The following is a 14391-nucleotide window of genomic DNA, read 5'->3' as shown; positions in this document are numbered from 1 at the left end:
GCAGACATCATTGCGTCTTGGACTGTAGTGTTTCATTGTGTGTTCACGAGTGTCTTCTCGGGTCTTCTTCACTAACACTGTCTCACGAGGTTTCCTTCAGATTTTCGGTCATAATTTGCTCTCACTTCTGGCGTCCTGGTCGTGAACACAAACCACTCGTGACCCCTGATGGTAGATTTTCCTGAATAGAACAAATGAAATTCTGATGACAGGAAAGAATATGAAGTCAAATCTGCGCTTCTGTGAATTTATTTCCGTGAAACGTGTATTTGTCTTATTTGTTCAAATATCGGGGGGAAAACTAATATCCACTAATATCACAGATAGTGAAAGTTAGTATTAATTTCCCCCCTTCACTACCACCTGGAGAACAAATTTGCCTCTTCAGCATTTAAGTCCTATGATTTTACTCCTTTCACTGTTGGTCTTGTGTTGATGAAATGGATTTGCTTTATTAAATTCATGTAATGAAATGTTATAAACAGCAGCAATTTGTTTTCTTTTAGTATTTAGTTGCTGATTTGTTAGAATAGCATTATTAGTGAAGCATTTGTTAGTTATATTTTTCTAAATTATATAATTTTAGTGGGTTTTTGTAGTGGTTAGCACTCTGGAATAAACCCTGTGGCCCTGTGATGGACTCACGATCTGTCTGAGGTGTACCCCCGCCTATCGCCCTATGTTGTCTGGGAGTGGCACTTGTGACCTGTGGAGGATAAAGCAGTAGAAGATAAATGAATGAATGAATTAGCTTAGCATGCTTGAGTATTTGTTATTTATGATGAATGGTAATCATATGAGGGTATCACACAGGTTAAATAAGAAGCTACATCTGGATCTGTTTTTTTTCCAGAGTGAAAGAGGCCGACATGGATTCATTACTTCACCCCGCACTTGCCAATATGACCAACAGAGGGCGACAGAGGCTTGTTGTGTGAATGGGGTGAAGTCTGCCATCTCTGACAATAAATCCCCATAACCTGTCCTAATCGGGACTGAACATTAAGTTTATTTGTCTGCATAAGGTACATAGCCCGGTTGATGATACAAAGTCGTGTAGGAAGGTTTGCGCCTGGATAATGGTGTCTCTGTGTTCTTTTAAAAAAAAAAATACGATACGATTTCATGACCTTCTTCTTGACCAAGGCACTGACAAGTGAGTCATTGCACTGCAGAGGCCCAGAATTTTGCCTCGATCCACCAAACAGCCACTCTGTGTTTATGTGTGTGTGTGTGTGTGTATACAAGTGTGAGGCTGGTGACCGCTGAAGTGCTGAGAGTGTGTGCTCGCTCAGCAAAAACTCTATCCTGGTTAATGTACAAGTTTTTTAAAAAGGCGAACATTGCTTTACCCCAGGCGCCTGCTCAGGTTCTCCAGTGACCACAGCTGATGCATTTCATCAGTACGATAAAACTCACTCCTGCCGCCAGACCTATGAAGGTTATCGCCACCTTATAGCCATATCAATCCTAAACTGTGTTTTACCTTTACCTCCCCGAAGTAGCATCTCAGCAGAAACATGCAGTGTTAGTCCTCACTAGCTGGTGTCACATAAGGTTCCATTTTAGTCGTATCGCCGTAATTCCACTCCACCTCAATGTAGCACCAGACCTAAATATTCTATAACAGCAATGTTACCCAGTTGGACAGTGATATGTATTACCTGCATGAATCACTTTGTCATTTCCGATTTATGAGGGAGTTTAGCATTCAGAGCAAGGCCGGCCAGTGTGAGGAGCCAACTGAAAATGTGTACAGGAAGAGTCTCCTCTCATTGATGCCACTAAACTAACCAAATTCACCTCCACTTGGCTGTTTTCACCTGCTCGTTTTCACCTGAGGTAACACTGACTGTGCAGTGATGAAATACACATGACATCTTTGCCCTTTTTTGTTTAAAGACAGAAGAGTAGAGGTAAAAGAATAACACATTTCATATTTAATCATTTGGTCAAACTCTCCTCTCCTAGAAATAAATTACAAACTACCTGGGGGGAAAAAACAACCACACAACAACCAAGTCAGAGCACTTAGATATTTTAGAAAGATGTGTGCCGTTGATATTCTTATCAAATAGGCCAATATTTGTGTACGACCAAGTCATAAAAGACAAGAAAGCAGCCCAGATTTCATCATATTTAGTCAATGTTCCTGTAATACACTCAGTTCCAGCAATACGCTCCGCCATTTTTGGCAAGTGCATCGTCTCAATATTCAGTCGTGTCCTTCCATGTCACCTTTTAGCAAATGTAGAGGATGTAGCCAACCACTGACCGAATGATGTCGCTTTTACTGTGTACCAACAGAGTCTGTGCCAACGCTAAGTACCTGGAGGTTCATCTACATGACTGTAGCGTGGAATTTGAGTGACAGCGCAGCTGCTTCGGCTTCATGCACCGCAAACATTCATGACCTGCTGCGCCTCTGACTGTCAGCTGGAGCACAGCTCAGGTCCAAAAGAGTGCAAACTGAAACTGACCAGGACCTGGTTATAAATTCAAAATAAGCTATTTGTCCTTGGGCATGAAAGTTTGAATAGCACATTTATTTTTCACAGCTTAAACTACATTTTTGTCTGTGTGTGTGTGTTTTTAAACAACACTGTGAACTGAATTTCACTGTGCTTGTCACCTCAGTCACTGCTGGGCAAAAAGCCTTCTTGCTTATCTTCTCTTTTAAAATGGAAACATGAAAGTGACTTTCATTATCTTGAGTTGGTTTTCCTCAATTTTGAAAGCCTTGCGTTATTGGCACCTGATTGTTGGAATAATTTACAGCCTGCTCTTCGACTTCAATACTTAGCTAACCTGAATTAGTCTAAGGCTCTATTGACGACTTAGTCCAGGTTGTCTGCAGCAAGTTTAATGTTGTGCTGCAAGTGCTGTTTGGCCACAGACTGATGCGCCACAGTACAGTTTGGACTCCAGAAGCACTGGAGTGGGAGATGTCATATGAGGCTTCTGTAGAGCGGCCAAATCTGTTGGCTGCTATTGATATCCTATTTCCTCCATCATTCCTAAGCTGCTTTGCATTCAGAGGTTCATTGTGTCCAGCCTGTAGCCAGCAATACTCACTATATGTCTTTGCAGCCACACAAACAACTTTGAGTCCGGTATTATCCGGCAAACAAAAGCATAGCTTTTGCCACAGTAGGAGCTGTCCAGCGTTGGCATGTCAATTGTGCCTCTTTTATATGAGGTGGGATCCAAACCAATTTGGCTGTCGGTGTTAAATTCCTCATTAATTCCCCTTTTGAATGTGTAGAAGGCAACATAATGGGTTTTAGAGCTGGCAGAAGGAAAAGCAGGAAAAGAGGATCAAACGCTGAACAGAGAGTTTGGACTAATCCAAAAAAACCCTGTTGAACTTATCACATATTCAACAGAAGGAGCTTGAGATATGGTGATGAGCTTGTGGGCTTTGGACAGTGGGGCTGCATAATAAAATGAAATTGTATCATCATTGTGATATCCATGGTATACATGTATATTGTTTTTGTAAAATACATATCCAGGCCCTAAAATCTCCTTAAAATGTGATAAACAAAGATTTTTTAGTTTGTCATTTTCGGTTTCAGCATGAGCTTGCATACATACAGTTTGCTTAAATTATGAATTTTTTTTTTTTACATCTCTCCAATCTCCTCGATACCTACAGCCCCACAAGTACTCTCCATTATTCCTCCTCCATCCTCCTCTCCACACATACTGCTCCACTGACTTCCACGGGCTCCAAAATCTTTAGTTGAGTAGCTTCTCGGCCACGGAACTCACTCCCACAAACCATCTGTGACACCGACTCTCCCTAACTTCACATCCCACGTTTTTTCATTATTTTACATTGAACTTTTATCTGCTGATATTTCATTGTTTGTTGTATTTGTAAGGTGACCTTACATTTCCTCAGGAAACTACTAAATAAAATACATTATTACTATTAATATCTTTATTATAAAGTAGTAGTAGTAGACAGTATCGTCTTCCGTTTGAAAATGACCATTGGTGTCAGTGTCGAACCATCTCCACACCACCGAGAAGTGTGATTTCTCATGACCAGTTGTCATGCTCACACTTTTCTGCCCTTTCTCTGCGACACTTCGGCTCATGGGGATGTCAAACGCGAGGGGGACCTCGTCCATATTAATGATCTGGTCCGGTGACACACTGTGTGTCGTTTGCCTGCTTTTCAGCGAATGCACGGAGACCTCGACCTTGGCTTGGTCCATGCTCTGATTGACAGGTGGTTGCATGGCATGAAGCGATAGCACCAAGAAGGCCCGTCCAGCAAAATCATTCATTTTCATCTCCTTGGCACCTACACGTCCATGGAGATGTAACTGCACATTTGATAAGCCCCTTCCAGCAGCACGCTGTTCAAGAACCCATTTGTGGACTCGTTCCTCCAGCTCTGGCCATCGCGCTTTTATTTTCTCATAGAAGTGAGAGTTACCTCTGCTTTTCGCCAGTCCCTGATGAGTTTTTCACTCATTCCAAACTTTCTTTCTGCTGCTAGATTAACGTTTTCAGCTGCATACTTTATCATTTCTTTTTGGTGGCATTTTATCTGTGTTCTTTCTCTGTACAACTGTGGACAGTGCCCTCTTGTGGTCATAGATGACATAGGGTATATTTTTGATATACAAGTCGCTTCTAAATATAGGTTGCATGGCCAGCCAAAGTACTAAAAAGTGCCACTTATAGTCCTGAAAATACGGTATGTATTATTAGTTAAAAGTTACAGACAATGACTTAAAGCAGGGGTGTCAAACGTATGGTCCACGAGCCAGATTTGGCCGCCAGTGGGTCCAATCCGGCCCCCGGGATGATTTTGTGAACATTTCACATTATGATTAGATTCTATTCATAATGTAAAATGTTTCTAATATATAAATAAAATACTATATTTTTATGTTTATATTATTATTATTATTATTATTATTATTATTGTTATTATTGTTATTGTTATTGATATTATTATTATTATTATATTATAATAGTATAATATTATAATATTATATTATATTACTATATGAAATACTACATTTTGTTCGTTCCAGATAAGTTAGTCATAATGTTGTTGAAATTTCACTTATTTTTATTAAGAAATTTCAAGTTGTTCGTAATATGTTTTATAAATAGATACTTAATTCAATGTAAAATGAAGGGAAACATTTTGAGTGCTATTATTTGACTGGTCCAGCCCACTTGAGATGAAATTGTGCTGTTTGTGGCCGCTGAACTAAAATGATATGAAGGATAAATATTTTTTAGTTTTTTCTAAGAAACCATGTTGTTGGAATGGAAATAATTGATTTAATTTGGCTACTGATCATCAAGGTCAATGTATGCAGTGAACCCAAAGCAGAAAAACATTACAGTGTTTACTTAAGTATCTGTCTATTTATCATAAGTGATGCATTCATCATAAAATTCAACATAAAAGCATATCACACATTAGCATCTGTAAGAGCTTTGCCGTTCTCCGGTTGTATTTTTATCTCAGATACTGAAGTGTTTTTTAAAAAGACATCAGCACGCACACACACACACACACACAGTATTCAGATCTTCATTCCTCCAGTTCGACAACATTCATATTTAGCTCTCATTGGCCTTGTTTCTCAGTGTCGGAGGAGAAAGTGTGTTTGTCTTCCTCCAGGGAAAATGCTCTGTGTTCAGTAATCATCAAGCACACACAGGCACTCTGAGACATTATCACAAAGAGTCACTGTGGCGAGTGCGTGTTATGGATATAATTTGGTGCCGTTTCAACCCTCACACATAAAAAGCAATTAATTTTTTTGTTTGCATTACCCTCTTGATTCCTTTTGTTGTTGTTACTCAGTGATATTCGCAGGTCATGCCGTAATGTAAAGGATTTCTCAGTGACAACAATGCTTAAGTCAGCTGCTGCTGCAATCATTAAATCTGTAATATAGAAGCAGGCATGAGTGAATGCACGATGTCATCCTGCAGCTCAGAATATGATTTATTTACCTTCAGCCTCTCATGTCCACACCGACAAAAGACATACAGTCTATTAAACCTCCGCGCAGAAGCATGTGGTGTCGCCTTTGTTTTTCTCTCCTTCCATTTCTCACTGACTCATACACACATACACACACAGTGTATCCTCTCCTCAAGCAAGGTCACTCTACCCTGCACTAAGTGACTGCAATCAATTATCTGGTGCAGCATTAAATGAGACTGAAACTCCCACATCTGCATTAGCTCCTGGTCCTTCTTATAGAAGTCATTTGGTTGTAGGAAAAACACAGTGGATGATTCACATCTTTTCAAAGGTCCAGTCACCTGCAGGCAGAGATGCTACACAAGCGTAAAATCTAAAAATAATTTCTTTAATATGCAGTAACAAGCCGCTCCGATACTTGTTTTAATTAGTGGCTAAAGGGCGAACAGCAAACTGTTTCATAATGTTTTCTTTGCCCTTGAAGAATCATATGCTCCAGGTGATTCATAGCAGACAGGTTTTCGGTTACAGACTGTGCTCAGACTGTGAAGAATGTGGGTTTTACAACGACTCACCTTCGAGTTAAATTTAGAGAAATCTAGTATTTTTGAAGCTTGACCTGAGCTAGAGGTTTTCTACAGAGCCGGATCCATTGATATTACAATGCTTTTGTTTATGTAGAACTACTATAGTAAAGCTGTCAGCTTTATTGTCTGCCCATGAGTTTGTTTCTTGTTTTGACTTGGTCTTGTTTTGTTTTCCAACTATGTAATGCAGCCTTGGGGATTATTTTAATTTAATTCAGTTCAGATTTTATTAAAGACTCACACAAGGGTTCATAACAGATAAAAATAACTTAATAACTTAGAAGACAGGTATAATATACCACATTATATTATATTATATTATATTGTATTATATTATATTATTCAGTGTTATATCAATGTTTGGCTTTTAATTGGGTTTCTGTATTGTAATTGTCCAAATAGAATCTGGAAATAACGATACTTGCAATAATAAATGCAATACTTGTCATTGAAGATTATTATTATTCCACCCTTTGGGATCACATATGGAGACTGTAAGTGCTTGGTGTATCTGTCTTTTCTGCCAACAGAAGAAATGGAAGAGATTTGTTCATCTGTTGCTTCTCAGGCTTGACCATTATTTTGTTTATCTATGTTAATGCATCATCTCCCCTTTATACACATATACAGCACACACGTGGTGGTTGTCCTAAGACAGCAGTGGAAGCTCAGCTTCCTCTAAAATGTAATCAGATATGTACTGACTTAAAACCACTTGAAGCTCAGCGTCAACTTTACTCTACTTCCAGGGAAGCTGGGCTTCCCCGTAAGTGGATTTGTGGGTGGGTGGGCGTGGACGCTGTGCTTCTGCACGATGACGGTCATAGTGTGTCATTTGCTCGCCGATATAGCCCATTTTCATTCATACATAGACACTGTCAATAAAAACACTATTATAGCATTTAAGTTTTACATAATTATCACGTTTCCTTGTTGTTCGTTTGCAGAATTTAGGTAAGAATTCACGTATAAATAACTGGGCCTGAAATGAGCTTCCCTTGTTTCAAAGACCAGCATCCGCCACTGCAGTGCCTGCTGCTACAGTAGTACTACCAGACACTTGTTTTTGACAAATTACTTTAACGTTGTGCTGTTCATCAAATGTATGTTAGATTGATTTCCTGTCAAACTATTGCTGAAGTGTTGCCGCATCACACAGCATCAATGTGGAGAGCTGACTGAAAGTTGGATCGCTACATCTTAGTGTTTTAAAAAGCCGCACAAATGCGTTTTTAACGTGTGTCATCTTGGAATCCATGTGAGGCGTAATAGAGCAGTGTGAGATCACTGAGATGACTTCCTGTTTACAATTTAACTGACTGTTTCTCTCCCACTGTTTCCTCCTAGTCTGTCTCACAATGTCACTCTCTCTCTCTCTGCTCTCTCTCTCTCTCCATGTGGCCTGTCACTGTGCTGTCATGACAACCAGTTCAGTTTAGCAAGTCATTACCAGTAATCCCTGTGAATGAGCGTTAATAATGACTTTCGAGGCGTAATTATTACGCTTTAAAGGTTTCTCCTCCCTTTTTTTTACGTGTTAATGCTTGCTTTTACTGCAGTGTGGTTTTCTTTTATTGTCCTGTTTTAGCTACAGTGCAGGGCAATGAGGGGAAGGATTGCATGCTTACTTGATGAATGATATTGACACCATCATCACACATGCACACACACTGCTGCAGCATTTGCAGTGCAACCAGGATCCCCAGTGTTGTGATCGCTGAGATTCATGCTGGTCATGATGTCGCACGTTGCCAGTAACAGCCTTGGCCTGAGGTAAAGGCGACATGTGTTGGTCAGTGAGCTTTAGAGGTGCTGGATGGAAGGAGAGTGGTCGTTACCGTGTAATATGTAAACCAAAGGAATGTGGTATTGTGGACGTTTGGTAGCTATGATAGATGGATGGATAGTTAGCAACGTTTGTGTTAGAAGCTGTCCTACATTCAGTGTGAAAAGGTTTTTTGACCGTTATGTTCTATCAAATTAATATAATGTGTGTTATATTTTTTTTTTTTTATTGTCGTAAATGTGCAAAACCTTTAGATGACTCTTCCATACCCTGGTGACAAGTCAAGCCCATTGAAAGCTGCCGACAGCTAATAATTTTGAGTGGCTTCAGAATAAAGTTTAAGTTCGCCACTATAGTTGTTAACCAGTTAACTAACTAACTAGTCATTGGCTGCACATTTTTGCCATTATTCCCTCGATTCGAGTTTAAATGCAAACCATAATGTATAGTTATTTTGCTTATTTTTTGAGATTATTTTGCAAAGGGAAACTTTGATTTGAGGATGTAGGGTTGGTGAGCTCGTATAATGCCAATAATGACTTACACAATGTTAATTAGAAAAAAACATCTGCTCTACACGACTCTCTCTCTGTGTTTCTGAGTATAGTGTTGCCCAGCAACATTCCCACACAGCACGCAGGAAGTGAATATCAAGACAAAGAGAGGCTTCAGCAACATTGGATTACGTGAGACTGCTGTAAACAGGTTTAAGTATGACAGAAAACACAAAAAGGCATTGACGATAACTCTCAGAAGTGAATTCTACTGCTGAAGAAACCCCGGTCGGTCAGCAGTTTGACAGGATAAATGCTCCTTGTCGCCTCCTGCTCCTCCGTTGATGCAGCATACACATAATGTTGCATACTTTCTGTTCACAAAGGCCAGACAGAGGCAGAATAATGACATCAGCATCATCATTGTGAACACAGATCACGTTTGTGGCACACGGTACACGGTTATCCACATAATTTCACATCCTTCATCTGGCACTTGAACCTCTCTCCAGACTGTAAAATCAGTATCCATCTGTGGTCTGCAGTGGCCACGCTCAATTACTTTATGCCATTCACAATTTAACACTGATAAAAATGAATATTTCTCATTGCAGTAACTTTATCACCTATATCTTAAGCTGTGATGGCATGCTTTGATATTCTGTTGGAAGTGTAACACATAGTGAAGAGGAGCTCTGCGGAGTGCTAATGTAATTCAAAGCGACACGGAAGCATGATACAGTTCAGCCATCTTTCATTTCACTCTGGGGGAAGTTAGGTCTGCGGATTCTTTTGAGGTGCGTCGCCAAAAGGGGGATATTTGTTATTCAAGGCTCCGGAGGGTGGAGGTGTCGGGGGTGTAATTATTTATGATTACAAATAAGAAGGAGAGTGAGGTCAAGGACAAGAGAATGGATATGATGATTTAGTGATTTTGTTCAAGTGAGAGAGAGTGAAGTGAGAGAAGGCGAAGGGGGGGCATTGGAGATTGAGTGGCTTTAGGAAGACTGATTGTAGTGGAAGCTGTCAGAAAGTTAGAGGTGAGCATCAGGGAGAGGAATGTTACAGCCCCACCAGGATGAAATTACATAGAGAAGGAAGAGGTTGTTTGGGGTGATGTAAAAATGGAGCAGGAGAGGATGGAAACCTTGAAGTTAGACCCCCCAAAAAAACAGGGGAAAAAAGCCAGAGGGATGTAGGGTGAGACAAAGAAAAGATGCAGAGGGAGGTAGTGAGACATATAAAGATGGATCAAGCAGTCACTGGAGTGGAGAAGCAGATAGTGATTGAGGGGATGGAGAGGGAGGAGGTGTGTAAAAGCAGCCGTGATGAGATGGATTCTACTGGACCGTGAGATTGATGACTCAGCTTCACAAAGGGAGGGAAGAGATAGTAGGAATGGGATGAGGAGAGGAATAAGAGAAAAGGCCCGATGAAAAGAAACATTGTGCCCCTGTAAGACATGGCAAAAACTAGAGTCTGATAAAAGAATGAGTCTGTTTTTGTGTTTTCTTTTTTATCTCACACCCAGCGTCTTTGCACATGTTGCCATCTCTAAAAGGATCTAAACTATGTTTTTGGTTCATCCTTGGTTATGCATGGGTGGAAAAAACGTATTTCCCAGAATAAGGGCAGAGCTGCCGCTACATCAAAAGAGATTATGTGTATAACAAAGAAAAGTCTGTTTGAAAAGAAGGATTAGATGTAGTTTGGCTTTCAGGCGGCTGAAAACCGGCGAATTAGTTATCCATCACTGCCTTTGAACAAATTAAACTACAGGAAGCACACACTCATTGCATGTAATAAAGGCACTTTTTTCCTGATTTTTTATTTAAAGCCTTATGGTCTGTCAGTTTGACCAATTAGAAGAGTGATTCTTAAGGTTTCTGGAGCTCCACAGCGGTGCGTGACCAGCTAACGAAGGAGCACCTTATTACAGGGTAGAATATGCAAAATTCAAGGTATAGAAATGCTGAGTGAGAGGGGAAATGGTGGGAGTAAGTGGGGAGGAGGGATAGTGAAAGACTATTAGAATGAGAGGAATGGTATATTAATCTTCTCCCATGACAATGTTTTGCTTTCACCTCCTCTGCCTTTATCCTTCGCTCGCTCTGTCTTATTCCTCTTCTTATCAGACCACTGGAGTAGTTCTGATTTGCCAGCAGGGGGAAAAGACTGGAGGTGAACAGTGTTTAAAGCAGAGTCCTAGCAAGACTTTCTTGGGATCTTCACTTTCTTCAGACTAAGAGCTCTTATCAGGAGCAGCGATAGAGTTCCTGACAATGATGCAGTGTCTTCTGTCTACCCACTGGACTGATGTTAGAGGCTGTAATGAATAGGGAAGAAAAAATACTGTTAAATATGTCACAAGTCTTGCTGCTGTAAATGCAATTTCATGAAAACTCGATAAGTGTGTGTTGGCAGTTCGAGCTGTCCTCAACACGCTTATCTCCCTGTTGCTGTTTTTTCATACAGTAATGATTAATGTTGCCTCTGACTGTCTGTTTTTTTCATCTTTTCTTAGATGCTGTCACGAAGAGCCCAAAGCGTTCTCGCCAGCCGTGATGGGACACAGTAAGGCTGGGAAAATGATAAGAAATCTTTACAGCGCTCGCTTTCAATCACGGCACCAAAACCAGACAGCGGGGACGTCCATTATCTGAAATTAATGTCAGCTGTGTTGCAGAGGCAGCCTCAAGCTGCACCGCCAGATCCAAGACAACCCATGGGGGTGTGGCCTCACCGGTTCCTACACTGCTGCCACTGGTAACACCAGCCAAATGACCAGCGATGCCTTCTAAGGTCTCCTGCTTATATTTGCTGACAGTAGTTTGTTGGGCCAGCGCTCTGTGGTACCTGAGTGTGTCGCGCTCTTCCTCATCCTATGTGGGACAGCTGAACATCCCCCTTCGCAAGGCGGCCAAGGGGAACAAGAACGGCACCTTCAGCAACATCCGCACGCGGCCGCTCAACCCGCACGACTTTGACTACCTTATCAATGAGGCCAAGAAGTGCGAGTCGGAGCCTCCCTTCCTTGTCATCCTCATCAGCACCACCCACAAGGAATTTGACGCCCGCCAGGCCATCAGAGAGACATGGGGCGACGAGAGCACATTTCCAGACGTGCGCGTGGTCACACTCTTCCTGTTAGGCCGCAGCACCGATGGCGTTCTCAATGAGATGGTGGAGCAGGAAAGTCAGATCTTTCATGACATCGTTGTGGAGGATTTTATCGACTCTTACCACAATCTGACGCTCAAGACCTTGATGGGCATGCGCTGGGTGGCCACCTTTTGCTCCAAGGCTCAATATGTCCTCAAGACGGACAGCGACATATTTGTTAACATGGAGAACCTCATCTACAACCTCCTAAAACCCACCACTAAACCCAGGAGGAGGTATTTTACCGGCTACGTCATCAACGGGGGGCCAATCAGAGACATGAGAAGCAAGTGGTACATGCCGAGGGATTTGTACCCAGAGAGCAAGTACCCCCCCTTCTGTTCCGGCACTGGTTATATCTTCTCGGCAGACGTGGCCGAGCTCATATACAAGACTTCGTTGCACACAAGGCTGCTGCATCTGGAGGACGTTTATGTTGGCGTGTGCCTGCGTAAGCTCAGCATTCACCCGTTCCAGAATAGTGGCTTTAACCACTGGAAAATGGCGTACAGCCTTTGCCGCTACCGGCGGGTGGTCACCGTCCATCAGATCTCGCCTGAGGAGATGCATCGCATCTGGAATGACATGACCAGCAAGAAACACCTTAAATGTTAGCACGCGTGTTTGCAGCTGTGCCAGTGGACAAGTCAGGGAGGAGTTTAATGCCTACTCATCAACTGCTGGACAGCAACTTGCTGAAGGAACAATTCCGGCATCCAAGGCTACATCTATACTACCTTGCATTTAAAGGGATCTGCATTTTCAGATAACTACGCTCCATTTCAGAAGTAATCTGTGGCAAATACTAATACATGACTCTGCGTGACCCTACCCAGACAGGCAAGCACCAATTGGACCACATGTGCCAACAGTGCTTTCTCCTTGTATAGCACTACACTTTCCAGTCCAGTTGGTGGCGCACTCTTATTTTGATCAATAAGACAAAGAAGAAGACAGTTACCATGGAAACTTGCTCGGGCATGTACAACTCAGCGCTCCAAGAGCACAAAGACATACAAACTCCCAGTGAGAAATCACCACAACTGGAATAGAATGTGAGATCAAGTATGCATGTGTGGAATGCTAGACTAGATGTAGGCCCTTGCTTTAGTGTGGAAAACATGGAGAATATGACGTGGCTCTTAATATCGAGAAACAACAATATTGAAAAGTAGAAGAAGGATTTTATTCATTAGACTGATGACCAGGTATAACAGAACAGAGCAAGTGTGGAAGGCATCTCCCCAGCAGGATGTGCGCGTCTTTAAATGAAAAACGGAGTAGTATGGATGTTTGCCTGGAGTCTCTGTAGTGCAAGACCAACACAAACTGACTTCAAGTTTGAGCACAAGGTTGGAAATGTTTTCCAAAGATGTGCAACGTGTTCAGGTGGTTTCTTGAAATTGCCAGCAGCACCTTTTGTTTTTACTGGAAATTACAAAGCAGGAGGATCAGAGCCTTGCGTTCACTTGTACAAGATACACATCATCCCCAGCTGCTAAATATGAAATCACACAAATGCCAGCACACCTTTGAACCTGTGCCCCCGCCCCCTCCCCCTTGCATCGATCACAAGCTCTAATTATGAATGTCCCTGATGTATTTTCAGTTTGCTGCACTCTCTGAACAAGTTGTTAATGTTGGATGTACTGTCTGGTACCGTCGCGGCTGTCATCACCATAAGGACCACGGCCGAGCTCGTGATGTGGAGACTCATTTGAAACGTGTGTTATCATTCATGGGCAGACTTGTTCTTAACAAAAACACATACAGTATTTTCTTACAACAGATCCGTGGATCTTTGTGAACATTTCTTCAGACGGTGTGAAGATAACGGCTGCTCACATTCCCAGGTGAATGTTCCTTCTGTTTAAGTGTAAAGTGTGGTTATTTGTCTCAGACACTGTCATGTGCTGTTGTAGTCTGCCTCCAGACTATTATATTTTCTATTACTTGAACAGGAAGGAGAATAGATTTACTTGGTGGAAGTGTGCCGATGACAAATATCACCGTTTTGAGTGCTTTCTTCTTTTCAATTACTTGAGATTAAATAAACCACTTTCATAAGACTTGATATTTTATTTATTACAGAAATCAATATGAAAAGTTTTTTTTGCATACAGGAAAAACTCGATTGCACACTGTGACTGTTTGGAAAACATGAGCTGCAGAAATCAAAGTGTCTCATCAGGACTGCTGCTCGGTGGAGCAGCTGCGCTCAGTTGGAAGCCAGTCGCAGCTCTCAACACGGCGCTGACGGACGAATGCCGCGCGTGCTGAAGTCTCTGCGTGGCTCTGGAAAACAACGCCGCAGTGGCTGATGCGTGTGCAGAGGCGTGCAGGCGACGTGGAGTGTGTGATTACATCAAACGGAGCATTTTGGGAACTGGC

The 14391-nt window shown here is 41.8% G+C and overlaps 1 protein-coding gene across 3 annotated transcripts in view; it reads left to right on the top strand.

Annotated features, from left to right (window-relative positions):
* The window catches only part of LOC122784519 (beta-1,3-galactosyltransferase 1-like), a 69080-nt gene extending 55011 nt beyond the window's left edge, over positions 1-14069 (top strand). For 2 of the 3 annotated variants that reach the window (XM_044049830.1, XM_044049822.1), the window contains one exon: positions 11363-14069. In XM_044049830.1, coding sequence (XP_043905765.1) covers positions 11629-12615 — 987 coding nt within the window. In that variant the 5' untranslated portion in view covers positions 11363-11628 and the 3' untranslated portion in view covers positions 12616-14069. Of the gene's footprint in view, positions 1-8992; positions 9050-11362 lie in introns of those variants that run through there. The other variant, XM_044049838.1, reaches the window with a different exon arrangement.
* The last annotated feature ends 322 nt before the right edge of the window (positions 14070-14391 follow it).

This window comes from Solea senegalensis, linkage group LG2 (assembly GCF_019176455.1).
Source record: "Solea senegalensis isolate Sse05_10M linkage group LG2, IFAPA_SoseM_1, whole genome shotgun sequence".
Classification (NCBI taxonomy): Eukaryota; Metazoa; Chordata; class Actinopteri; order Pleuronectiformes; family Soleidae; genus Solea; species Solea senegalensis.
Note: the sequence above shows the minus strand (reverse complement) of the source record. Positions and strands in the feature narration are given on the sequence as shown.